At 40.7% G+C, this 27,884-nt stretch overlaps 3 protein-coding genes across 4 annotated transcripts in view; 2 read left to right on the top strand and 1 right to left on the bottom strand.

Moving 5' to 3' along the window:
• Nucleotides 1-53: 53 nt before the first annotated feature.
• On the bottom strand, nt 54-10,531 carry zyg11 (zyg-11 family member, cell cycle regulator). The gene is made up of 18 exons (XM_086161453.1): nt 10,116-10,531; nt 9,857-10,022; nt 9,446-9,657; nt 9,019-9,336; nt 8,221-8,334; nt 8,012-8,128; nt 7,197-7,337; nt 6,827-7,003; nt 6,168-6,232; nt 5,960-6,059; nt 5,830-5,880; nt 5,573-5,734; nt 5,372-5,419; nt 5,071-5,268; nt 4,913-4,965; nt 3,510-3,607; nt 3,185-3,376; nt 54-3,104 (listed from the first exon to the last, which is right to left on the bottom strand). Exons 1-17 carry the CDS (start codon nt 10,137-10,139, stop codon nt 3,186-3,188), a joined length of 2,235 nt encoding a protein of 744 aa, XP_086017579.1. The 5' UTR covers nt 10,140-10,531; the 3' UTR covers nt 54-3,104; nt 3,185.
• On the top strand, nt 10,519-13,931 carry coa7 (cytochrome c oxidase assembly factor 7). Its single transcript, XM_086161455.1, has 3 exons — nt 10,519-10,966; nt 11,059-11,199; nt 12,514-13,931. Exons 1-3 carry the CDS (start codon nt 10,861-10,863, stop codon nt 12,957-12,959), a joined length of 693 nt encoding a protein of 230 aa, XP_086017581.1. The 5' UTR covers nt 10,519-10,860; the 3' UTR covers nt 12,960-13,931.
• Nucleotides 13,932-14,679: 748 nt separating this feature from the next.
• The window catches only part of ralgps2 (Ral GEF with PH domain and SH3 binding motif 2), a 70,631-nt gene continuing 57,426 nt past the window's right edge, over nt 14,680-27,884 (top strand). For both annotated transcript variants that reach the window (XM_086161294.1, XM_086161291.1), the window contains exon 1: nt 14,680-14,816. The gene's annotated coding sequence lies outside the window, so the exon portion shown is untranslated. The remainder of the gene's footprint in view (nt 14,817-27,884) is intronic.

Raw genomic sequence — 27,884 nt, 5'->3', positions numbered from 1 at the left:
AACTGAATTATATAAAAATAAATTAAAAAAAAAAACACAATTTCATCTCAGGCTCATGGGAATGTACATTCTTTATTTCCAAACATGAAAACATGACTCTCAGCAGCAACATGGCACAGTCATTGCAGATGTACAGTAACTGTCTCTACGCATCTTCCATTGTTATCAACAATCGCATCACACGAGGCCTTAATTCTGTGCAGCATTCAGATGATCAGTGAATCAGTCCAGCGTTGCAGGAGCCGCAGGTAATGATAAGGCCATTACTCACTGACTGGATGAGGTGACGCATGTGAAGGAATTTGCTGACAAGTTTTTTTTAACAATATCACTCTTTGTATTTTTGTTTTCTTAAACATGATCGATACAACTTTTGCCACTAGTACACCTGCTAAAACAGTGACCTGCAGACACTTTGTGTCAGGTTTTTAAGTGATGATAAACAGCCGCATTGACTTTCGCGACTATCAGGGTCAGCTGTTTTCACATGATACGGTATATGTGGTATATGTTTACAGTTTGGATGAATCTAGATAAAATGCAAACTGGTGGGTACGAGTTACATCGCCAGTGATTTCACAATACACAGAAATACCCTTGGATATTTCTGATAGCACCTTCCACTCTCTACTAGGTGCACAATCCATTCACCTTGTGTTTGTCTCTAATCATAGTTCATCAAAATAACAAAAACAACGGAATATAAACATTTATTTTCCGTGCAACCGGTCTTTCGCAATCCAATATTATGTCTCTCATATTCAGTTTTGTAAAATTTACATACAGTTTAAGATGCATCGACTTATACAGATGTACATACACACATGCTCACACTGAAGTGCGGTCTGTCTTTAAGACACTCACATGGGAAGCACAGCGAATATATCCATATATTTACACTAATTTCTCAAAGAGAAAAGCTGTGACTCAATACAAATTCAGCCATTGAGACTCTACTGACCACATTATTGCCATCCGTGTACACTTACATGACATAATTGAATATGGTTCCAAGTAACCTTGGGAAATTACATTTGCCCCCTGCTCCATCTGATTGACAGCACTTCTGGTTTTTGCCGCCAACAAGACAAATAAATTACTTCGAAACATTTGGGAAACCGAGAGCGCTGGAGTTATTGTAGCGCCCAAACTTCTGAGTAGAATATTCCATCTATGGTGTTGGAACCCGCTGAACACACCCTTAGCAAGTATCCTGCCACATCAAATCAAAAAGGCATAAGCGGATAAAAGACTAAATGAAGAGGAGAGCAATGATATTACTGCAGGTCAGGGCCGGGGTTCAATGGACAGAGCTCTGCTAGAAACAGGCAAGCAGGCATTTCTAAAATGAACAGCACGAGCATTCAGACAAACTCCAGCATGCTTGAGTTCACAGCAGTGTCATGCGTAGGTTAATGAGCTATTCAGCCCACTTTGGGTGACCAGAAGCCTCAGTAACGCTCAGGGATTCGAGGGTGCTTCTGACCTTTTTGGGGTTTCGGTCTCTAACTCGAGATTTGTGCGCATTTTTGACGGGAAAAAGAAATCGATAAACAAATCTTATATTGATATTCGTGCTCTGCCGACAGTTTTGTTGTAATCATCAAAACATCAGGCTAAAGTTTTTGTTGTGAAAATAAATAAAGGTTAGTATGTAAAGTAGGAAAAAAAGCATACTCTTAATTTGCTGTAAAACCCAAACTCCCCAAACCCGCCCAACTATTCAATTAAGAAAAACTTGAATTCATCTTCTATTCCACTCCAAGCTGAGACTGCGTGAGTGCCGGGATTCACCCCTGTTGGGCAATCGATAACAGGGATGAAACAACTAGACAATCCCTCACTCTAACATTCACAATTTCTCTTTGTTGATATCAACCAATTCACCTAATGTGCATGTTTTTTGGTGTGTGGGAGAAAGCTGGAGTATCCAGAGGGAACCCACATGAGATTGGAGGTAGGGCTGGGGGGGAAGGTACATACTCAGCACAGACAAGTGCTGTGTGGTAACAGTGCAAAACAGCTGCACCGCCATATTGTTCAAAAAACAAAATACATAAAAAAATAAAAATAAGAGATTTTTAAATCTACTTTGACATGTACTTCATTGTGTACAATAGGACAATACAAAATTTAGATTCTCGTCAACATTTGTGAAGAAACATCGTTCCCGCTATTCTGGCCTGCCACATGTTCTAAAACAAATTGGGACTCTTTAGGGATGGTGATGAGGTGAAAAATGAAGCTATTTTGGCTTTTGAACAAGTGACTACGTTTTATCATAGAAAGGTAAGGTCCAAAATAAGCCGCCGTCTTACAGCACCACAGAGATACTTTGATAGCTGGTTGTTCAATTAATTGTCTACAAACACGTTTTAATAAAACAGCTCTTACAGAAAGTAGGGAGAAGTTTCAATCGCTCAACTTTTTGCAGTGCAGAATATAATCAACATTCAAGAACTTTAAGTGGATTTTGGTATCCAAGAGCATAAATCAGCAGACTAAATATCCTTGATCTGTGGCAACAGGTGCAACTTCACAAAGAAGAATTATTCATTTTTAGCCAATATAACCACATGGGCTTGGAATTCCTTTTTTTAGCAGACTGCCTGAAGGGAACCTTATGCTGTGCCTGATCTGGAGTCTGAGAAGGACAAGTGCAAGGTAGAACACTAGGAATATAAAAATACAGGCAAATGGGAAACTGTCAATATCCTCAATGCTGCACTGCCCCATTTTCTTTGGAAATGTGTTGCAGACAATTAAAGTCTTTATTTTGGAAAAAATAAATAAATAAAACCAATCAAGTTCATGAGGTAGAATATCAATTAATGTGCTGTTGAATTGTGTTCAATGTATTACATGTCAAAGATAGTTTATAAATCTTTGTTTTCAGTTGTAAACCGTCTGCCACACCTTGTCTTTCCTGATTTAGATGTGTCGTTCTGTGGGTTTTTTAAAAAAACAAAAATTAAAAAAACAAAACAAAAAAAAAAAAAAACAGAACCTGTGAGCGTACATGAGATACATACACAGGAGCACACATTATTCCCATGATGGTGGGACATGTCGACGCCTGCCCCTCGGTCAAGATACATCATATTCTGTAAGAGAAAATATAGGAATGTCACAGCCCTTTTCAAGGCAACTCAGAGTTGGTAAACAAATGTGTGTGTGTTTTTACCTTATTGTGGTGGAGGGCGACGGCTTGCTTGAGTGTATGCTGGCTGGCCAGTGCGGGCTCGGTGGCGCTGCAGGCTCTCCAGGATGCTCTCTGCCAGAAGTTTAACATCTCGGTGTGTCTGCGGGTGCGTGTGAACGTGCTCAAGCTGCTGGAGGCCACCTTCTTCCAACAGCATGCTGCAGTAGCGAGAAGCTGAAGACACACACAGGTCAAAGCGGTGAGTGGTTAAAGAAGACTAAGAAAGAAACCAGAGAATCCTCTAAAATTGTGAAAACCGGGCAATTTACAGTAATTTTTGTTGCTGTGTTTGAATCCTTTTTCTCACCGTTCTTGCTGCAGACGTGTTGCATAGCCCATGCAGCCCAGAGCTGGACCCCCGGGGTGTGAAAGCACTCCAGTAGAGGAAAGAAGGGGTTAAATGACCTACAAAATTAAAGATATTTTGCATGTCATTGCTTCAGTTGCATGGTCTTACTCAGGTTTTGATCCTTCAACTTTGTGTTCTTGGAACACTGTAAAGTTAACAGAATTATTCAACGTCTCACAAAAAAAAATAAAAAATGCAACACTGTGTATTGCCCATTTTCATTCAGTGATAAAAACTTCTCTATTGCAAACTGTCAGGGAATGACAACATCTTAACGTTCATAATTTTGTCATTGACAACATGACTTTCCTTTTCATTTATTTCCTTTACCCTGCACCTCTCTCACTATGTAAGATGCATGGTCCTAGGACTTTTCTCTAAGCGGAAAAAGTAGTACTCCCTACCCCCACTCCTTTCTATTTTAATCATTGCCTTCAATGTGTTGAAAAGGAAGGGGTGCTAGTCACTGAACAACTGATCCCTGAAAAGTTTACACCAGAAAGAGAAGACCATCTTATTTTGTAATCAAGGGGAGATCAAGACATTGGATTACAACACCGAGGGGAGGGTTGGAAGAACATGTTTGTGCTGCTTTTTGGTAAAGCATCAGCAAAGCCTTAATTGAATTGCCGGTAATGAACTCTTCCACTCAATTACTAATGACGACTGATAGCAGATGTGATGTGAACACATCAGAGGAGGATAGTAGTAGAAGCCCTTTGCAAAGCATATTTGCTGTAGGTGTAACTCCGACCTCCAGAAAAGATGCTGCTGAAAGACCAGCATCAACTCAGCTCGTCACCAAAGATAATGCTGTTCAGAAACTTGGTTGAATGCAAAGGTTTTTGCCAATAAATGCAAAATACTGCGAGTAACTGAGAAATAACAGAGAACAAAATACACACATCCACAGCCTTTAAATATTACTGTAATGCACTGTATATTTTCAAGGCAACATTTCATTCTCATAGACTATATTCAGTTTTGGAGGGAAATGTGTCCCCCTCCACCCCCACATCCGGGAGATGAGGAACAAGTAAAACCCCTTGATATGGTCAGAGAGTGACGATATCCATTTCATAATTCTAACTCTATGAGAGCAGATATTATAAAGCAAGTTTGGATTTCAGAAAAAAGACAAACTAATTGTTAAAACAACCAGATAAGATTTAAAACAGTGAATATGAAAATAAAAACTCAAGGGCCAATTTAGTCTATGAAATATATATCCCCATTTTCCACTTAAGCCATTCTGAGTGTGTTTCTCTCTGAGTCCGTGAGTCTAAATATCAGACTGAAGATGTAATATAAAAGTTATTTATTCGATTTTTTATATATTTTCAAGAGAACCAGTATCTTACCTGTAGGCCACCATTTCACACTCTGGTGGGGGCCACTTCATAATGACAGCATGCTGGAAAAAGAAACAAAAACAGGTGTCTGATACTCAAGCTAGGTTGTTTTTTTTTCCAATGAAATAGACAAAGTTTGTATTTTTGATCTTCATTCTTATTCACACCAGCTGCTCCAGCAGTGAGGATCGAAGATTGGGGCTCAGCGTCCATGCCTCTTCTCCCCGTGATGTCAGATGAGCAAGGATGCCTGCAGCAAAGTAACTGACTTCCACCTCTGGGCTGTGCAGCAGACTGCTGATGTGGTCCAGGAACCCCTGAACCATCAGCTCTCCATGCAGCTCTCCCACTTCTGCTATGTTGTTCTACATAACAAGAAGAGCAGACAGTGACAATTAGATCTTTGTATTGTTAATCGAGTCAAAATCCTACATTCTTGACAGAAGTAATAACGGACAGTAAACTCACCAGCAGACCTAAAACCTTTTGTTGAATTGATGACTCACTGGGGAAGGACTATGGAGAGTGGGAATTGCATGGAAAATAATCGGTGTGTATAGAGCAATACATACTTCAACAAGTTGGACTGAGTATGGACAGCTATGGGTGAGCAGGGTCAACTAATTAACGTGTGAGTGAATCTAAATTAATTTGAATAATTCAGTGTACCTCCAGAACTTTAATAAACAGGTCCAGTCCCTGGTTCTCGATAAAATGCCGGCAGGTTGTTGGTGATTCATCAGTAAGATTCCAGAGTGCACTCAGTGTAAATTTGAGGGTGGCATCCACCATGCCCTGAGTAGCCTTCTGACGCACAATGTGGAGCAGTTGCTGCCGGGAGAAAAGGGCATATTACCATAAAAAAATTGCCTTTTTTGGTGAAATTATAGAAGATGGAGAGAGTCCAGCGGTAATACAGTGCGTACTTTCACTATGAAAAGCTCTGCTCCCAGCTGAGCCGTTTGCTCCGTGGATAACTGTTAAAGAAAGAACCCACATTAAGAGTCACTTCCTCCTCCTGTGATATTAGTGCAACTGAAAAAACATAATATATACCTTAGCAGCGAGTATTGAAATGATAGCAACTGCCATCCTCTGCATGTTCTGGTCTTCATGGTTGCAGAGCCACTGCATCACTAGTTTTGCAGCTTCAAACCTTGAAAAAAAAGTATCAGATCAATATATTCCTTTTTAACACACAAATCATTCAGATTATTTCTCTTTTGATGTGGCAGTCATTTAATCTTCTGGTTTCTTTTTTTACCTATTAAATGGAACCTCTTGCAATATACGATCACTGCACAGGGACAACAGGCAGTTCTTCTGTAGCTGAGGGAGGATCCAAAAATGGACATTAGTGCCTAAAGAACTCACATGATCAGGGAACATTATTTTGTAATCCCCTTCCTCTTTTGGCTTAAAAAAATTAATTCAAAGAAAAACCACTCCACTGCTGATATGGAAGTCATATATAATGATGGGTATTGCACATACTATGGGAAAAAAAAACAGAGGAGTGGGTTTGTTTCAAATAATGCTCATGGACTGATTTTGATTTTCTAACAGAGAATTAATTTCAAAAGATCATTGTAATCCTATATTGCCTGGCACTGAAAACATCTTTCATGAAACCGTGCATGGTAAAAGAACAATAGAAGGCACAGTTTTATTTGTTGATACCGGTACAACACAGTCATAAAGTAGATTTACACCAATGCCTTTTTAGCAGTTTTGCCCATTTATGGAGAAAAAGCTACCTGCACTCAAAAGAAGAGAAAGGTGTTGCTTTACACCGTACACAGGGACTCACTTTATGTGAAGTCAAAAGATTTTCAACAAGACACCGTGACTGACAATCAGCTCATCTTTGTCATAATTGTTGTGGCATGCATTACCAAGACAGCAGCACTAACATCAAGCTACCTGCTGATGGTTGGGGAACGTCCTCATGGCTTCCAGGAGAAGCTGGGTGACGATACTCAGGAGTCGGACTGGCATTCCAGCAGCAAGGTCCTGCTTTGTGAGATTAAACACACAGGCGCTGGCTGCCAGCTGGACGTTCAGAATAGCAGGATGATTCCTCATACCTAAAACCACCAACTGCAAAGACACAATGGGGAAAGAAATTGATTGCAATTGACTGCATTTTGCAGTGTGGCAACTGCAAGTTTAAAATCTCAGTTGTGCTTGACAAAACACCCAATCAAAATATTCTGAACGCTCAAAAAATTGAATTCCACAACACCATTGTAAATCTAACATTGAAAAAAAAGACGTGTGTGTTTGGGTGCACCTTGAGAATGTCAGGCCGTGGTTTCTCCATGACATGGGTAAGGCTGAAAAGATGGAACAGAGCTTCTCTCACAAATCCTTCTCTTTCACTGTAGCGACGCAGCGCCTCACAGATTTGGGTCTCATTGGCTTCTCCGGTCACCTAATCAAACAAATTAGAAATAAGATAAGATATGCTTTATTGATCCCCATAGAGGAAATTCTTATGTCACAGCGGCGCAACAACGACAATATCAATAAATATGAGTATGAATAAGAGACAATAAAAGTTAACTAAAGAAATACACGAAAATAGACAGCAAAATGAACAACAACGAGGGTAGAAAACAGACGACACAATGGAAAAAAAAAAAGAACTGCTAGAAAATTGACCACCAAAACAAGAACAACAAGGATAAGAACAGAAACAGAGTGACAATAACAATTACAAAAACAAACAGGATACAAATGGAGCAACACCGACCAGGATAAAAATAGACAACGGATTTAGGGCATGACCCGTGTGAATGAGTGAGGTAGTGAGGTCGTGGCACCACAGATGCACCTCCGGCCAGTCAGGACTGTGTGCTGCTCAGACTGCTGTCAAACAGTCTGATGGCCGTGGGCACAAAGGAGCGTCTGAAGTGTTCGGTTCTGCACCAGGGTCGGTTGAGCCGTTGGCTGAATGAGACGCCTATCAGCCACAGCTCGTCGTGCAGGGGGTGGGAAGGATAGCTGCCAGTTTGTCCTTCACCCTCCCCACTGCCACCGATTCAAGATTAGCACACCTAAACTCCTTTGACACTCATATTGTAGGTGCATGACGCCATTGTCTACCTTAAGATGTCCCTCTCCAGAGAGGAAGTCAGAAAAACCAGCATCCGTAGCCAAAAGTCCAACAAATGTCATCCCAGGTCGATCCTCAACGAAAGCTTTAACAGCAGCATCGGTCACCTGCCACGTTAACAGAGATAAGATAAAATGCGAGCACGGACAATAAACATTTTTTGCATTTGAAGTGTAATTTCAGACACATGAAAACACACCTGTTTCCTCCCTGACACATCTAGGGAAACAAGGGCAGGCAGGATCTCTGGTTGTCCAAGGAGCTGACGAGCCACGTCAGAGGTAAATTGCTTGTCATCGCTGATGTCCAAGTGCTGCAAGGGGAGTTTCACATACACACACCCCATTAGTGAGACACACAAACAAACATGCGGCTGATGAGGTCAAAGGGATGTAATGTAAGTAAGACGCACAACATGAAAAGGGAAAGTCAAACAGAAAAATATCCTTTGTCTTCAGTGAAATGTACATCATTAACATTGGAAGATATGTTTTTCGAAAATCATCACTTTATTCAATTTGAAATGTTAATTATCTTTAAAGACACAGCCTGTCCAAAAATGAAAATTCACACTTTGTCGCCCTACGCCTCTGCTACAAAAACGCCCCTGACTCATAACCACTGATGCAGAAGTAGTGTTGGAGCCTCCTCTGAAACACCAAAGTAAAATGTGACCTACGCGCCAAAGAACAAAATAGAATAAATGTCTGGTGTAATCCTTACTTGAAGATCCAACAAGTGGCCTAGCGGAGACATTAATGTCCGTTTTCGACAAAAATGCAGCTCCTTGCAGAAGGAGAAAATATCTATTGATTAAGCCTGGTTTGTAGTTACTGTCTGCTGAGTATAGGTTTGAACTTACTTGAGGAATCTTGGACTCCATTTTAATAAGACACTTAACCGCACCTTCTTTCAACAAGGGGGTGAGTGAATAATGATGGCGGGGGAATATTCCTCAAATTTGAATCCATACTATATGATTTTCTATTTTCCTCACCTGCAGTCCATCCAACTGGCCTATGACTCCAAGCAACTGGGCAGTGCTCATCTCCAGCCTTTTCAGCTGGTGCAGTGTTAGTGAACGCAACCTCTCCTTCAAGCCCAGCAGTGGGCTTAGGTTGGTGACAGAAGTGTTGGAAAGATCCAGGCTCTCCAGTCGAGGTAAGGAACAGACATCAACCAGCCCGCAGTCATAGAAGTCTACATTAGCTAAAGAGAGGGAGCGCAGGCACTGAAGAGAGCTGAATCGATATCGTATAGGTTCTTCCAGAGAAGACATGGTGAGCCCTGTTAAGACAAGGCGCTGAAGGGATTCCTGCAAAGGTGGGAAAAAAAACAATCAAATGTAACCACATCATTTTCAGAAATGGTGCGTTTTAAGAAAGTTTGATATCATCACAACCTGTATTTGAACTTGATCTTACCTGACAATACTTATTAGTGGCAAGTCCTTGTAGAATATCAGGAATGGTTAGATCTGCATTGACCCTAGCAGCATCCAACTCTAATAGCCTGTGGGGACAGAGGGCTCTCTGAAAAGCCTCTGCAGATATCCGGGCAGTTCTGATGCAAGCTCGCCTAAGCCGCAGGTATTCGCAATTCCGAAACACGCCCACCGTACTGTCGTTCAGCAGACCTGTGGTACAACAAAGATGTTAACTTCTGTATTGGCGGACCTCGACAAAACCAGCCTGACACTTCTGCTTGTTCACAGAAGGTGGGTTTTGGCATCATGTGACGTCAAAAGTTTTGGGTAATGGTATCAATAGGATATTTCAATCAAATACAAGAACAGTAGTGAGATAAACACAGATTGCCTATTGGGGTTAGTTTACCTTCAGTGGCCATCTTGGCCAGGAGCTGGTCTGCTAGCTCTTGAGGGAAAAGAATAGCTTCTCTGAAGCACAGAGATCCATCAGGGCGCTTTGCACAGAAGCACTCCAGGTTCTGGCTTACATAGGTCAGGCAAAGATCTGTTAGAGCCGCTGGAGACGCCTCGTCCTGAAATGCAAAGCACGGTGTTCAATGTTCACGCCGGTAAATACAGTGTGTTCAGTCGAGACACACAAATTAGCAACTAAAGAGAACCCTTACCGTGTTTAGGAAACTACAGGCCATGGCAACCAACTACTTCAAAATTAATGAAACCAACGAAGACTTGGGAGCCTCATGCAAGACGAGGAAAATGATTCTTATAGTTAGAAATCAGGCGGATCCGTTTCATACGTGCGACCGTCTTGCGTTTCGCACAACCTGCCAGGCGCTGGACCGGGACCAGAAGTAGGAAGCATAGGCGAGATCGTTAGCGGAGAAGCAGCTAGCTAGCTCACTTGTTGTCGCCTCAATTGAGGAAAATCGGTCTCAGAGCGGAAAAATAGGCTTCTGGTTGCAGAAGTGGGATTCATGTTTAAGATAAATCGACCGAACACGATTTCAACCGAAGCTCCGTAGAAGGGTCGCTGGTATCGAGCGCAGTTTTCCCGACGAGCTTGGATCTATTTTTGACTTGACGTAGGAGACAGACAGTAAACAAAGGTCACAGCACTGGAAGTACATTAGCGGGGAGGCTGATCAACGGAAGCCCCGCAGGACACCTTCGCAACCAGGAAGAGTTTACCCCGAAACCCACGCTTGCTCGTCCTCCTTTTTTATTAGTATAGGAAGACGAGTTCAGCTGTAATTATAGCATGCTTAGATAACAAGTCCGAGGTAGAAGACTGTAATGTTACTTTTAAGGCAACCTTGTCCAAAAAGCGGTGTTTATTTCCCATTATCTCCACAACAAGGTCACTGAATGCTGTGAAGGGAGCTAACGTCGAGTTGAAGGCAAACTGGAAAGATGGCAGGACTCATCAACTTCGAAGATGAGAAAGAAGTGAAGCAGTTTTTGGACAATTTGGGGGTGGAGTACAGTTTCCAGTGTTACAAAGAGAACGATCCCGAAGGTAAAAGCCCCGTGCGGGTCACAGCTCCGTGGCATTGACAGCTGCCTTGTGTTTTCACGCTGTATTTCTCTCCTGTTTGGTGTGTGTTTCAGGGTGCCAGAGGTTAGCGGACTATTTGGAGGGAGTGAAGAAGAACTACGAATCTGCAGCACAGGTGCTAAAACACAACTGTGAGAAGAATAGCCACGGAGAAAGCTGCTATAAACTCGGAGCTTACCATGTCACAGGCAAAGGTATTACACTTTTTCCTCAGTGTGTACAATAATGGAACAAAATAATGCAATTTATCTTTTGATCATGGTGAAAAATGACTTAAATGGACAAAATTGAACTTGAGTGCGATAAACAAACTAAAAACATCTGTAGAAATTTAGACCAAACAATAAATGACTTGAAATTTGCTGTAAAATTGCTTGAAGTTCTGCATAAAATTACCTTAAATTGCCCATTTTGACATCTAATGAAGCAAAATAAATTAGAAAAAAATATTCAGTCAGAAATAAACAGATGCGTATAGAATTAATAATGACATTTTTGATTTTAGAATTTCTGTAACTGAAATGGATTGTTTGGAAAGGTACAATTTTAAGTCTTTCGGAGAGGGTTTTCAAGTACCGTGTCTTGTATTCACTTTGAATCAGACTTTAATCAACAGGCCCTCCTATTGAAGACTTATTGTTCGAATCATTAACATGAAATAGGCAAGCACATTACTTTTTCTAATAATTACTTTTCTTTTTGAATTTATCCTTTCTGTTTTATGAGGATTTTTCTCTTTATCTTTAAGCCCATTGTAAATCAATTACTTAAAGCTTAATGAGGTGATAGTAGTCAGATATGACCACACAAACCTTTTTCTACTTTTTGCGGCACTGGCACTTAAGCCTCTAGATGTTTGCCTTCCGACATGTCAAATGCTTGAGATACTGGGTGATAGAGGCCTCTGTCTTATCTCACAAACGATGACCCTTGTTTTTTAGCACTCAAAATGACTGAAAAGTGAATTTGGGATATGCAACTTTGAATTTTATTCCTAGAAGTGATTGCCAGATAACTCAAGATAACGTTCAGGCATTATTTTTGGTAGTTCCAAGAGGAACTTTTTCTTCTCTCAAGAGTGTCAACATGGAACTGCTCTTAATTAAGTTTGTTGATGAAATATGAGTGTCTGAGACATCAGTGGAATGAAGTACTAACACCTTTTTGCATTTTTTTATTTACTATCATCTCATTACAATAGGGTCTGTGGTTTATTTGAGCCGGTGGACCACATTTACTGAAAGCACATACAGACACAAATAGCTCCGTGACTGTTTTTTGTTTTTTTTTGACAGTAGTTGCTCAATATTTAAAATATCTATTCAAGCACATCATTATAGCCAACATTTTAAAATGAACCAAAAAAGCAGATGAAGAATATCCATAAGAGCAAATAAACATGACTTTATGACCACGTTTGCTGTACCTTTTAATAACCAATTAGTCTAAATCACTGATAAACTGTGATTATTACCCCATATTCAGATATCACTAAATCTTCCCACTAGGTGGAGTGGCTGAGTGTCTGAAAACAGCCTACTCCTGCTTCCTTCGTTCCTGCAATGCCGGAGGAAAGAAGTCTGTAGATGCATGTCATAATGTGGGGCTGTTGGCCCACGACGGACGAGCTGCGGAAGGAGGGCCTGACCTCGCTGTGGCTCGGCAGTATTATGAGAAAGCCTGCGCTGGCGGCTTTGCTCCCTCCTGTTTTAACCTCAGCGCTTTGTTCATTGAGGGCAATTCTAAAGGGGTGGCGCCAAATATGTCTTTAGCTCTGAAGTACGCCAACAGGGCTTGTGAGCTGGGACACGTGTGGGGATGCGCCAACGCAAGTCGTATGTACAGACTGGGAGATGGCACGGAGAAGGATGAGAAGAAAGCGGAGGAGTTGAAGAACAGAGCCAGAGAGCTGCATGGCTTGCAGAAGGAAAGACAGCTCAAATTTGGGGAGTGAGAATATAACACTTGAGTGCTTAACACTGCACTGGCTTCTGTCCACATGTGTTCAGGCTTGTGTTGAGGATTCAAATACTCTTGATGTTCTTTTATTAAATTATGTATTTGTTCTCCTCTGTATGACACTATTTCCACCAAATTATAGACAAGAAAATGTAAAAAGCAATTAAAAAGAACATGTTAATGTGGATCTCCAAATTATTTTTCAAGACATTTACACAGACTATTTGCAAATCTATGTCACTGAACACTGAAATCTATGTCTCATTTCTAGAACAGTATTTGGGTCGCACAAGAAAAAAAAAAAAAATTTTGACTGATACTGCAATTTGATATGTATCTGTTAGAGCAATGTAATGTGAAAATAGCCACTGCAGTTACAACCATTTTTACCTGAAGTTTAGTGGACACAGCCCATCTTAGGAGTAGTTTGCACCTTAATGCAATTAGAAAATTGCTACGTACACTATATTTTCATTAAAGTGTGCAGCACTGGTTTTGATAATCAGATATTTCATTAAAACTTTTAAAACACTACACAATTCTGGTTGATTATTGGAATCCAAAGTATGGATTCCTCAAATACTGTTTTTCAGAACAGTATTTAATTGAAATTACTTGGACTCAAGCTGGGCTAAAATACTGAACAGATATGAGACAACTGTTGAGGAAACATGTGTTTTTTTCTTGCTCTCTCATTACCTGATTGTCATCAAATTGTCTATGGTGGACACATATTTTACTGACTTTTCTTCTTCAAGTACTCAACAGAAAAGCCAAAATCAAGTCAGTTAACACCTTATTTGAATCACTGTAACACAAAAAGTAATGGGGGCAGGCAGCGATTTATGCGACTTGTTGGCAGGATGAGTGATCCTGTCCTTTTATTCATTACAATTGGAATGTGCTCGTTAAGGCACAGTAAGATTTTATTTATTTATTGATTTCGTGATTTGTTTGTTTATTTTCTTAACCAGTTGAAGGAGGCAGAATAAAAGACTGCACTCATGTCCAGTCATGTGACAAAGTATTTCTTCAGTTCTGCACCATCTGTTCGTTGCGCCTCTTTCCAGAAATTTCAAGGACATCATGACCCCCCAAAAATTGGAAAAACCTCGAGGCTCTCCTTCAGCAGGTCCCAGAGAGGTATTTGCGCTGGAAATGGCATCAAGGAACAGTAAATCAACTGTGGTTGGTGAACTAGGGTTAACTAAAATCATTGGGATTGATTCACTTACATGTGATTATTTACCAACCTACCACCCAACCAGGTGCGCATATATTGTGCGAAACAATTAGCCATTTGTTTCCTTTTGAACGATAAGAAGTTACTTCAAAAAGAGACAGGTGTAACATGAATAGTTTCATTTATAAGCCTTTACAAAGATGAGCAGCGTTTACAGAGATCATTTGACCACTTCACAGGACTGGAGGTGACGATTTTCCCATAATAGCGCATTCGTGTCCTGTAGCTTTAATTCTAAATATGAAACGACGGTCTAATAAACCGCAGATTGCGGTTTATTACCCGTCTGAGCAGCGAGGTGTCTTTCTCTCCACGGCAGTTGGAAGTTCCGAGAGCCACCGCTGGGTGGCTACGTCTCCTTTCTTTTACGCAGTGTCTGTGTAATGGATGATGGGCGGATTTGGTCCACCAGCAGGCTGCAAGCCCCGCCCGTCGGGCATGCATCTCCTCGGTCTTCATTCAAAACAGATCACAGCTGTTGCGGAGCGCATCAACGCGTCCCCGAGCGTTGGCTGAACGTTAGCCCGAAATTGCGTCCCCTCTTGTCCGTCGCGTTCTCATGAACCCGCTGGAATATCACCAGGAGGGCGACGAAAGCGGCGCACTTCGGTGAGTCATACGAGCAAAAAGCGCGGTGTAAAGTTTGTGGAAACATTTTGGTTCACGCAATTCATCCCGCAACCGTCGGTCGGGTTAGCTAACGCAACGTTAAGCCACACGCGTACGGCCACGGGCGTGTTGTTTTAAAGCGCACCGCGCGCCTTTATCCGGAGTAAATCGGCATCCATCCGGAGGAGGGGGAAGGGGACGGGGACGGGGGTGGGGTGTGCGACCGGACCGTCGGGCAGGATGGAGATGTTTGCTTTTGGAAAGCGGTGACTCCCGCATTATTTGAGTTATGACTCGACGCCCCCTCCACCCACGCTCCCCGCCACACACCAGGGAGCACCAGCGAACTGTGTTGACAGACTCAAGCGTCTGTCCTCCATTATCAAGCTATCGGATCAGGCTAGCAGTCGCTGCAGCATGCTAATCTTGGGTTCCTCCCGGAGGGAACCGTGCGTGATTATGTTCGAGTCCTGCCTTTCCTACCGTACTTTGCACTTGAACCGCCCGCGTCGTGCCTTTCCGTATGGAGATCGGAGGCATAGCGGGGACCAGTTTGTCCTGTTGTTAGCTAAGCGCGGTTTACTTTGCAGCCATACCTTCCACGGGATCCGTTTCCCCGGCTAGCACAACGGCAGTGCGTGAACCCCCTGCACGGTTTACCCTCCGGGGAGTGCTTTGGGTGTGGCGTGGGTTCCCCCCACGAACAATACCTTGTTTTACCAAAACCTGCCTTATCTCAGCCGTAATCTAGTGAGCAGCAGGGAAGGATGGCGGGATTCTGGTAAAGGGGTGATCGGCTTTTTTCGGCCCTGCATAACGTAACTAAAAAAAAGAAGAATAAAAAGCGAAACTTTAAGAGCCCGAGCACAAGGCTCCTCACAAGTTCACATGGTCCGAATTCTTAAATATAACCAACAGGGATCGGCTATGCATTCTAAGCGACCACTGCTCTTGTGGTTAAAGTATGTCTCTTTCCATCATTGTCATAATCGATGTCACAACCAGTGGCTGTCTTTAATATTGTGCTTATTTGTTGCAACAGACCCTCGGTTTATCTCAGATTATTAAACACACAGGCTCATTTATCTATTGATACTTATCTATCTGACAAAAGAGAAAATTGACCTTATCTGACCTTATCACAACATACAATCAACGTGAATAGGGGTCTGATAACAGTGGAAGTCAGTTCTGTACTTTTGTGCCTCAAATAGCTATGATCTAGCTGTGAAGTACTTGTTGTATCTGTTTCATTCTGATGGGTTGCATTATAATTTTTTAACGTTAGGCCTCAGGGATCTCCTCCGGCATTTAAATGTGCCAGTTCTTTTCCCTGACAAGTAGCATTATTTTTAGATTGCATTTACAGACTGTCTGCTGCCGTTTTCACAAACAAAGCCCTCTGCACGAGTCCACAATTACACACAGTTGTTGTCAGTCTTGTGTGATGCAGGAATGTTATGCATTGATGTTTGGTATGGTTGTGCTGAGCTGCGTTCAACCCTGAACATGTGACCCAGAGGTCAGTGGTTCAGGCTCATGACTGCTGAATATTCACAGTACTCTGGTGTCATTTAATGTGGAAAAGCCTTAAACAATTTTATCTTGCCTCTGCTGTAACTTCTAAATAGATGAATAATGTATTTATTCATTAGATGTCTTTTTACAATGGTAGTTGTTACAGTTGTGAAAGATTTGTGTGAATGTGGGGGGAGATAATACTTTTGTTTTGTTCTGTGTCTCCCACATGACACTAGTCCTCAGCTGTCTATCTGTCCAACTTTAATATGTGCGGTTGTTGCTTCATTTGATCGAGGCTAAACTGAAAAGACTGAGCATTGTCAGTTCACTAGTGCTTCAAGGACAGTGGCCTGCTTAGGGTATTGCTCAAACGGTTTACAAAGTAGCTTGAGTACTAGAGATAAGAACTTAATCCAATAACTTATAGTTGATTCAGTTGTCTATCCAAGCAGGAGATCCATGCACTTTTGTCTGAAGCCGAGACCGACCAACCAACCATCCACATTTGTGCCTGTGCAGCCTCCAATTATCAAGTGTTTTCTGGTTATGGTTTAATCCCGACTTTATAAACAAAAATGTCAGGTTGCATATCTCTTGCTTGGCGAGGGAACTGATGCGCCTGGAATATATGCGGAAGTTTATGTGTTTTGAGAACTGCATATGGATGGGGACACTGGTCATCAGAGTAAATTACTCTTTTTGGATATCTGTATTTGTAACCTAAAATATAAACGATAACCAGGTATTACCCTTGCCCCACCCTCACACACACAATAATTAGCTTGAGATATGATAATGTTTGTGGTTGGAACTCTTAATTGTCCCAAGTCTTAGGATGTTTCATGATGATGATGATTTTCAAATTATTCACATCTTGAGTAAAACTGTTGTTTTGACACATCTCAATTTTACCTGGAATTTCTGTATTTAGTTCCAGTGAAAAAAATAAAATGTTGACTAAAAGGTGGGATGAAGTTAAATCTTGCATTGATTAATGATCAGAAATCCACAATCTATTCAGCAAAGAATTGCACAGTGTTTCTTATGGTGTCAGAGCTGTTTCAGATCACATTTGTATTGTTAAATGAATGTGATATCTTCTAATATATCTGTTATCTAAATGGGCAGTTATCTATTTAGATAGTAGAACTTCCCTATCATTGGACACTGAACACTGAAAATGAAATGATTCCATATTTTAATTATGCAAGTGCATTTTTAGTAGTCACAGATGGTACAGACAGTGTGATTGTAGCACTGCTATCATCTTGCACTTTCAAAGTGGTTTATACTGGACTTCACATTTGCCCATTCATACAGGTACTCACATACCAATGGCGTTCAGAGCTGCCTTGCAACGCACTAACCAGACTATGGGCAGTATCTGATGGTTCAGTGTCTTGCCCAAGGACACTTCAGCATGAAGACAGGCGGAGCCGTCTATCGAACTGCATGCATTCCGATTTGAGGCGCCCCTGCTTTACCAACTGAGCCACTAGTGTCTATTGCTCATTCTTCTGATTCAAATGGGGCCAAGAGTTCAACCATCCCTAGAAATGATTCAGAAAGCAGTTGCTTGTGTATTATTCTGCTCTAGTCTCAGGGCATTTCAAATGGTGTTAGTTATTTGATTTTGTTTTGGTTGCAAACAAAATGGTAATTGATTTCCTTTTTAGGGATTGTTGTCTATCTTTTATTTGTATGTGGGAGTTTGGTTGAGTGCTAACAATAGTAAGTGCAGAAAAATGAGATATGGATCTTGTATGCTGGTGGAAAGCCCACCAAGCAGCCAAAAAGAAACTAAAAAATGATAAAGGAAGCAGGTCACCAACACCCCTAAAATAAGTGCAGCTACTATGATATTTTGCATCATGATATATTTTGTTGCGGTGTATTACAGACCTATAGATCACCTATTCCTTCTACTTCTTGAATGCATAAATTTGTGTAACCCAATTTTTTTCAAAATAATTTACTAACAATATTATGTTATAATAAATGAGCGGTGACAGTAATGATTTTTTTTTTTTTCATGGAGGGGTTAACATCGTTTCCATTTAATGCCACATAAGTTGAAATAAGAAAAACTTGACATGCCATCATCATCTCTTGGACTTGGCTAATCCTGGAGTCTAAGTGTATGTCAGTCCATCTGTTCAGCCCTTCGTGTAACTGCTCAGCCCCAGGCCTGCAAATGTGATTAGTAAGAGATTACATCTGTGTGTGTGAAATGAGACTCTTCTCTGAATCACAGCTGGGTGTAAACAGAAGAAAGCTATGTTGCACTGTGGGGCTTTTGTGTCTTGTTCAACCTTTGGGCTGACATAATGTTAATCTGAGACAAGGTAAAATGTTCCTTGATGCAGCATCTATTGAATTTACTACAGCATATTGATACAGATTCCCTTTGTTCCCAACTAAATTCGCAGTCATCTTGCAGGCTTGTCTTGGATGCTATACATATTGAGAAAGCATTTTTGTCTCCATCAAGCTTTTTCTTTCTCTGACCTCCAACCATTTCTGTTGCTCAGTTGCCAGGGTAACTCAGTGTGTGTGTCAGGCACATCCATACAGCACAGACTGAACTGCAAAGTCACGTGTTGACACGGTCTTCTCTGATGCTTTTCCAACCTTGGCTGCTTCACTATAAGTTTAGTCAGTTTGTCACGTCTGTGGAGGTTCTCAGTCATCCAGGTCACGGTTAATCCTTGTCAAAATCTTATTGTCGAAACTGGACTTGATTCCTTCGCTTGAAGACTATTTCATCTCTTATCCGAGTGGCTTCTTCAGTTCAGTTTGTCGTATTCTTGTCCCGTTTTTCATGTTAAGCCTGAAAGTCACTTGGGGTAACATACCTGTTTTCTGCCTCCCACTGTCCAAAACAGGCAGTAGGTCAATGGAAGACTCCAAATTGCCCAGATGTGTGAACAAGCAAGTGTTTGGTTGTATCTTTCTATATGTGGATTTGTTATCCATTAGTGGCTGTTCCAGCATGTACCTCACCTCCTGCCCCGTGATAGCAGGGATTGACTCCAGTCACACTGTGACCATCAGCGCGGGATCAGTAGTTTAGACAATGAATGAATAAATGAATACACGGCATCTGACCTTGAGAAGTTCTTAGGGAGCAAGAGTGGTAATGCTGTGTAAGATTGGCTGTTGGATAAAGTCTCGCATATAAGAGGTGTTTCTGACGTTGATGGTGATTGCATGAAGTGGGTGATGTAGATGGCTAGCTTGGCTAGCACCTGACTGCATGACTGTTTGTTTACATGTTAGGAGGAGGTCATGGATAAATCTTGACTGAGCCCTTACGTGCACTAAATTTGCGGTTCGGCACTACAAATTAGTGCCATGAGCCTGAGCAATGTGAGATTTTTTCAACATCCAATATTTTAGAAGTCATGTGAAATTGTCTCTTCTTTTAAGTGTATTAGACATGCAGTTCCTGCTATCTTGAAATCATAGCTCCTGTTTAGAAGATGCAGGTTGTTTTGTATACACATACACACGTGCATGCAATCACTCACACACACACACACACACACACACACACACACACACACACACACACACACTCATCCATCCTATAAGACACATGCCACAATAAGCTGAGTGTTGGCAGGATGCCTGGAACAGTTAGAATCTCTTTTGCCTGAGTTCAACCATTGCAAGTGCTATACTTTTTTTTCCCCATTTTTGGCTAGTTAAATTGCAAAATATATGTAATATGTTTTGATGGAAGCTTTAGAATATCAGCAAATATTGACTTCAGTTGTCCCAGTCAATAATCAATACTTATTATCTGGCAGCATGTTTAATAATGAACCTTGTTGTTCCTTGTCACTTTTTAGTTGGAAGTCAAATGTCAGGTGGGACAACTGGCACCAGATACTTAAATCAGTTATAGTTATAATTAATCTTAATTAATCTTTTTTTTTTGTCCAGAAAAATGTTATAAAGCTCTCTTTTTAAAGGCCTACTTTTTATTATACTAATGCCTTTTTCTGGTGCTTTATGAATTTTACAAGATTAGAGTGATGAGCTCTTTTAAAAAAAAGCTAGAAATAATATCTCTGCAAAGTTAGTAACTTTTGATAGCACAAAGTAATATACTATACCATGACAGCTAATTGAGTTGAGATGAAAAAAAGGCTTGTTGTTCTCAAGAATAAGTATGGCATGCAACAAAAATGACAACAGTATATGTAGGGTCAGAACAAAAAGTCCTGGTCTGCTATCAAAACTCAACATGTAGGAAATTCCACAAAAATAACTGAAAGCAATTTTCTAAAGTACAATACAAACCAAAATGGATTCTTCACATTGGTACATCAAGGACAGTTGCTTTAAACCAAAATAATAATTTTTCATTGAGTAAGCTGCAGGATGTTTAAAATATGGATGAATGATAAGCACTGAAGGTTTAAGTACCGAAGGTTTAAGCCCACTGCACACCTGAGACTGCTGAGCTGAGTAAGAAATGGGTGGCAGCGCAAATGTTTAAGAAAAAAGGACTGAAGAGTAAACGAGAACAAGAATAGAGAGAATAATGTTTAACTAAATCTAATCTATTGTCTTTGTAGGGGTTCAGTAACAAGTTCACAATTTTCCATGACACAGCCAAATGTCAGTCCTTAGTTTGGCTCCCAAGCCAGGACACAAGGGCTCTAAACAGTTAGATGGCTGTGAGTTGAAAACATAAGCCTTGTCTCCAGCACCTGATACAGACTGGCGTTTAGAACAATACTCAGAGGAAAGGGAAGGGTGCGGCATTTGTCTGTATATGTACAGTTTGGACAGTGGTGGGATAATGGCTTTAGGTAATCAGGCTTTTCTTTGGCTGCTCCTCACTCTGTATCTTGTCAACAAATCATGACTATTGGTGGCTCACCTCAGATTTTCTATTACACATTTGGATTGCAAATTAAAAAAAAAAAGAAAACATCCAAGGGCTAAAATTCCAGATATGCAGGGCAAAGTGCCTCATGACCTAGCAGGCAAAGGACTAGCCTCAAGGTGTCAGATGGAATGGGACCTTCATAGTTGACATTTTGCATGCCATAAAAGGAAGGCTAGCGCCTTTCCTCACAGCCATGTCGCTGAACTGACCCTTTGAACCCTGACCTAATGTCCCTGAACACCTACATTTTGATTGGGACAATCTAGCTTATTGGTGTAGACTGCATTTTGCATGATACTGATAAAAATAACATAACTTAGCTATAGAATTTCTGTAACACCCCTCTCTGAATGCAGTTACCCTGCACACTCACCCGCTTAAGTTTTGCCACATTCCAGAGTATCCCCAACTATACAGTCCCTTGGATTTTTGACATTTCCATCTGACTGATTTTCCAAAATCAGTTTTTGGAACAAACAAAACAACAAAACAAATCACAAGCAGTGCAGTCAAAGAAAACTGTCAGATATCAGGTTGCCTGTTGTTCAGCACATATAAATCTTGACCCAATGTAGAATGAATACACAGGGTCAAGCTATAATGGCATTATTATTGTAGAAATAATGCTAGTTGAAAATGTTTCCCCTGACTAAGAAAATAAAATACATCCAGAGGCCACTTCTTGATGAGAAGCAATAATGTGAAAATTTGCTCTCTGTAGCAAACCGATTATTTTACTCTAGTTGTCATCAGTAATAATAGTGTAACAAAAGGACAGGAATGGGCTGTTGCCAGATTAGACCAGCAAGAAAAATGGCTCTATTATCAGGATTTAAGTGCTACTGAATGCCTTAACTCTTTCATAACACATCAGAAAATCATGCAGCGTTTTCCCTCTTGAATATGGGTTTTCTTTCACTTTTACAGTATTTATAATCCCTGTCAGTTTCTCTGGATGTGTCTCTGTCTCTCTCTCAAACACACATACTCACTCTCACCCTAATTTACTTGCAGTATTTGAGAGCTTGAATTTGCCACCTGCAACTTGGCTACCAGGGAAAACTCACAATTAAAAATATTTATTTTGGCCGATCCTCAATCCGTATTTATTGTAAGTAAATCTACAACACCCTTGTTGTCACGTGGACATGAACCAAGAATGATGCTGAAAAGCGAGGTTGGGGTCCTCAAATTTTTGATGAGTCAGTCAATTACAGTTAATGCCTATCAAGATCATAGAAGATTTTCATCTGGCCTTGTTTGGAGGATGCTGGTTCTTCCTTTGGATGGTTGTTCTGACTTCCTTCAAAATATGCCACAGGAGATTTCAAGAAGGCACATGTGGATCCTACATGGTCCCAAATAACCCAGAATTCTTTGTGCATGTAAACATAGACGTAACTGTAATGAACTGAACAGATACAGATACTATTGTCCAATCACTCTTTGGCTGTCATTCTGGGGTTCTGGAGAAAAGCTGTGTGTGTGTGGTGCTATTGTCGGGAAAGTTGTACTTATTTTTATAACAGAGCACACTGTATCTAAAAAAGTCTGTACCACAGACTTTGCCACAATAAGTCTAGAAGCCAACACTGTGAAAAGTGCACAGCAATACTCATACAACAGCCTGAAATGGTTGAGGCTGAGTTAACCTGAAGTTACTTTTCTCTTGTTTCCTTTTTGCAATACATTGGAAGGGTCTGTTTAAGCGGGAAGAGCTTGAAAGATTTGGCAAGAGGGAGGGAGGCATTACTTTAGGAAATAATGTCTTTCCTATTTTTAGTTAATAAGCAATTGTGTGGTAGCACATGCCTCTTGCTTGTACTTGTCTTTTGCAAGTAGAACAGCGTCTTGTATCAATATGGTCTGTGTGACTAGTGCACATACTATAATTTGTCTGTGTGCACAGTAAATGTAGCCCATGGCCAGGCAGACTTGTGGAAGAGGAGGATCAGAAAGGGTGTGAGGGGCTCATTCAGGGATGAGGGAGAGGGGGATGGGAGCAAGTTGAAGAGATACAGCTGTTTCCCAAGTCTCAGCTGTTGCTCCTCTTCAATTCATGTGGGATGCCCTCCCTCCTCCCCCTTGAAAAAATGCACACACATCCTAGTTGGAAGAAGTGCACAATGTAACATTGTTCTGCCTTGTGAGAGAAAGATGAAAGAGTAAATCTATCATAGCCAGTATCAGATGGGAATAGTGAGTCCTCACCAGTAAGAGAGACATGGCCACATTAGGAAAAAATCTGCCTCTTTTGTTTACTTTGCCCTTTTTTCCTGTCTTGTTTTTGTCTCCTCCAGTGTTTCTCCCTCTGTCTGTCAAATCTGACCTTGATATGGTTTTTCATTTTCTAAGAGATACTTTCACTACATTTTCCAAATACCTTATGTTTTTTTCATGACTCAAGTATGTGGGATTGTCATGTTTTGTCACCTTGTGACTCTCAACCTAAACCTGAAGTAGTAACTACAAATAACATGCATGTTGCATTTTAGTGCGTATGATCACATTTAATCAGTGTTTAACTATTTTGTTTGAAATTGACAGTCACAATGTTCCTCTGCTATATTCTGCAATGTTGTGGTTTTTGTGTTTTTTTTTTTCCTCTCAGGATAGCCTCTGTTTGTATATTAAGTTGAAACTGGCTATTTTATCAGACCCTGGAGACAGGGCGATGCAATCTTTGGAGAAGTCATGCATGAAGCGCATTTTACTGTATGTGTGAGAAGGCGTGGGGAGACATGGGAGGTCAGTGACTTCAGTCTTGCACATTTATCAGGTTCAGTGATTTAAAATCGTAACTGAACTAGTAACCGGATAGTAAGAAGTTTAGTATAACTAAAGTTGCAACCTACTTCTCAGTTATTTCTCTTTACTACCTTCAAAAACCTGGCCACATATCAACACACGGGATTTAACAGCAGTGAGACTCACATGTATCGCAATTCTGTTTTATATTGAACGGTCCTCCTGTGGGTCAAGTTCCTCAACCGAATAGACCAACATAACTGAGGACAAAATTGTAGCTGGGAGACTGATGATATCATCGCAACAAGGACATGACATGCCCTTTAGATATCAGTGTTGTATGTTTGGGTTGGATTATGTGATGATTTTACTTTAAGACCACAGACTATACGCAGTGCAATACACCACACTGAGCTTACAATAACTTGAATTAGGTTTTTATCTCAAAAACGTATCGTCTATTGTTTTGTGTTTTGCCAAGAGCTTTTCTTAAAGGTTCACCTTGGCAGAGCCATTGGGAATGCAAGATAGGTACAACATAGAGCAATGTTTTTTTTGAAGATAACATAATATTTTATTTATCCCTATATGGGAAATTCAGGATTTATTTCCCACAAAGGTAAAGATGGAGAAAAGGGATGATTAAGATGATTAAGAAATAGTACAAATGAATGCTTGAAGCTCTGTTGCCCAATGCTTTTAGAAAAATTATAGCTAAACTTAGCTCAACCATTTGCAACTTTTTTGTCCTTGCCAATAACTTTTCCAGACCATTCAACAGGTGAATCAGTTGTTGTTGACTTCTATGAGTGAAATCCCTTTTGATTTGCTCGACAATCTATAGCATATCACTGCATGATAAAGAAAGTTGGTTCGCCTGGAAGATCTAGCCTGGCAAGTGATTGCAGGTGCCTCTTCAAGACATACAGCTCACAACAGAATATGTTCCTCCTAGATGCATCATGGATCTGTGTAGACCGCCTAGAACCAAAGGCATGACCCAACAACAATACACTTACATTTGTTAACAATATTGAACTCAAGATTACTGAATGTCATAGTTTGGTGTCTGACCTACAGTCAGTAGGTTGACCTACAGACACAATGTATACTATTTCTTCTGGTTAAAATCTAGATATGTCAGGTTTCCAGTTTATTTCATGGATTTGTCAGGCTATACACACACACACACACACACACACACACACACACACACACACACACACACACATATATATCTTCTTCTTCTGGCTTTTTCCCATCAGGGGTTGCCACAGTGAGTCAACTTTCTCCATCTAACCCTATTCTCTGTATCCTCTCTCACACAAACTACCTTCATATCCTCTCTCACTACGTCCATGTATATATATATATATATATATATATATATATATATATATATGCCAAGTGATCTATACAGCTTAACAACAGTCATGGTTTATATCAGCAGTCAAATATATAACTATAATTTCAGTGCCCACTGTATTCAACCTGGTTGTTAAGGAGACTTATGATTGTGGAAAATCTTCCCTCATGAACCAGCCAGCAGTGTCCAGATATTGCATTAGTGTTATTTTAATGTTTTATATATTTATTTATTTTCACATTAAATGGACACAGTGTTACTTTGAACTGGACAGGGGTTTGCTTGGTCTTGATGTTGATATTTTACAGCTGCAGGCTTTAACTTGTGCCAATCCCCAGACACTCATAGAGGAAGACATAGAGATCATATCAGTTTCCTCTAAACGTTAGTGCTTTGACAGACTGCCCTCTTACCCTGTATTGTTAGTCTGCCCTTCCCTTGTTAATAGTCCATGCAGGCAATGACCACAGGCCTCAGTGCTCCTGCCAGTTCCACACTTACCCCTCTTCCTCTCCCTCCTCTTTCTACCCCCCATAATCGTCAACATGGTCAGGGTACATAGTTTTCAATGATAGTTGAGCATAGGTTCGCCTGGCTTTACACCGTGGAGCACAAATCAGGCTTTAGTGTGTGCACTTATAGGCTGTAGTCGAACGCCGTCCCCACACATGCCAAATGCCTCCACTGCCAAGTCCAGCAGTATTCTCTCGACCAACAGGCCGCTCTTTTGGCTTTTGGTGTCAAAGATATATTGATTAATCAAGCACTGGTTTGCAAAATCAAAGTGGCTAACTTTAAGGCAGTGCCAAAATGTACAGACACAAAGCACTCTAGAGAAATATTGGTAACCCTTTTTCACTTAATCACAAGAGTGTCCTAGTAGCAAAGCTGTGGGGATCCTGCCAGATTCCACCCATCTTTGCTTCTGCAGTTCATCAGTTTTACTTGCACGGAGGTCGTTGACCGTTTCATTATTGCTTGCAAAAGCTAATTTTTATCCAGCAAGGCATAAAATGTGTTGTTCAGTGTTCCCTGTCCTTTAAAAGTGAAATGAAAAAGCACAGGTCTGTGTTCTCATGAATTTCTGGATTCACCATTTCCAAACAGTGCGGACAGCAACTTCTTTCTTTTAAATGTCCTGTGATATACCTGTCTTAATATAACATAATTTAATGCAAATGATTGTTAAAACCTGTGTTTAGTTGTCTACTGACTTTTGCAAATGTTCGTCATGAAGCTTCATAGGTTCATTAAAAGCAGTTAGGAGAATTAAATGTGAGCACATAGGGAACTGGAAAATGGAAGGGAATGCATGCTTTAATTAAATCTAAAGATGTGGCATGGATTACCTTGTGATGTAACTTTATTTATTCGTCAACTGAACCACGTATCCTGCACAAAGGACCCAGTCCCACCTGGCGCTAGGTGGGAACTGGACCCAGACCGGTCTTATTTAGAGGCATTAAGCTCTGTTAACAAGTTGGAGGTTTCAGTTTACTAACTGCAAGGTTTCATATTGGGACAATGCTAACCACAGTACCAGTGTACCTTTAACCAGTGTACCACCTTTAAACCTCACTTATTGGACGGGATCACTACCAAATAGTTTGTAGTCATGTTAAATATAGTTAAAAATTGCCTATAAGGAGGCCTTAACCTCCAGCATTCCAATATCCCAAGAAATGTATACGCAGGAAAAAAAAGTTAATTACATATTGAAGTTTATTTACCATGAAAGTCTGAACATTTTTTTTTCCTTTCATCATTTGCCTGAATTCTTTGGATTAAGGTATTGAACATTGTCTGCTTTGAGCAAATATCCAATGAGCCCTGTTACAATCTAAGTCAGTGTCTGCAGTGATGTTCTTTAACTGATCTGCTGCATTATTTTTCTTTTGGGAGGGCCTAGTGTGTTGAATGCTTTTCATTTTCAGTTTGATTTTTACCTCAAAGCTCTTTCCCCGAAGCACATGAAATACTTTTTCGAATGAGAGCTCCAGAGTATCTTAATTTCTCATTCGAGACATGGTATAAATGTTTTTCACAGTCTGTCCATGGTGCTGTTTTTATTGATTTATCATTTTAACGTTGTTTCTGTATTAGTCCTGACTGGCCTTTCCAGAAAGTTCTGACTGAATTGGTGTTATCTAGGGCTCGGAGAGTTTTTTAGCGAGTGTGCCTTTGTCATTGGAGTATGTACCAAGAGAAAAGACAGAAGCAGGGACAGGCTTGAACATCCTCAGTCTCAGTAAAGCCTGAGCTCTAATTATCAGACCAGAGTGCTGAAAGAATGGAGAGAGAGGGGGAGAAAGAGGAGGCGGTAAGAGCATCTAAAAAAAGCATAATCACACCCCACAGTGCTCGCTGCTGCTTTGATACTGATTTAGAACTATCGGAATTTCACAAACATGTTTGAGTTTTATTTTGTAAAGTTCACAAGGTTGATATGTATTCATGACCCTTTGCCTATTCAATGCAAAAAATTTTCTACATTGTCAGCCTAGCAAAACTCAACAGACCTTCAACACAT

The sequence above is a fragment of the Fistularia commersonii genome, chromosome 16, assembly GCF_037954325.1.
Source record: "Fistularia commersonii isolate RoL2024-O1a breed Wild chromosome 16, RoL_Fcom_v1.0, whole genome shotgun sequence".
Classification (NCBI taxonomy): domain Eukaryota; kingdom Metazoa; phylum Chordata; class Actinopteri; order Syngnathiformes; family Fistulariidae; genus Fistularia; species Fistularia commersonii.
Note: the sequence above shows the minus strand (reverse complement) of the source record. Positions and strands in the feature narration are given on the sequence as shown.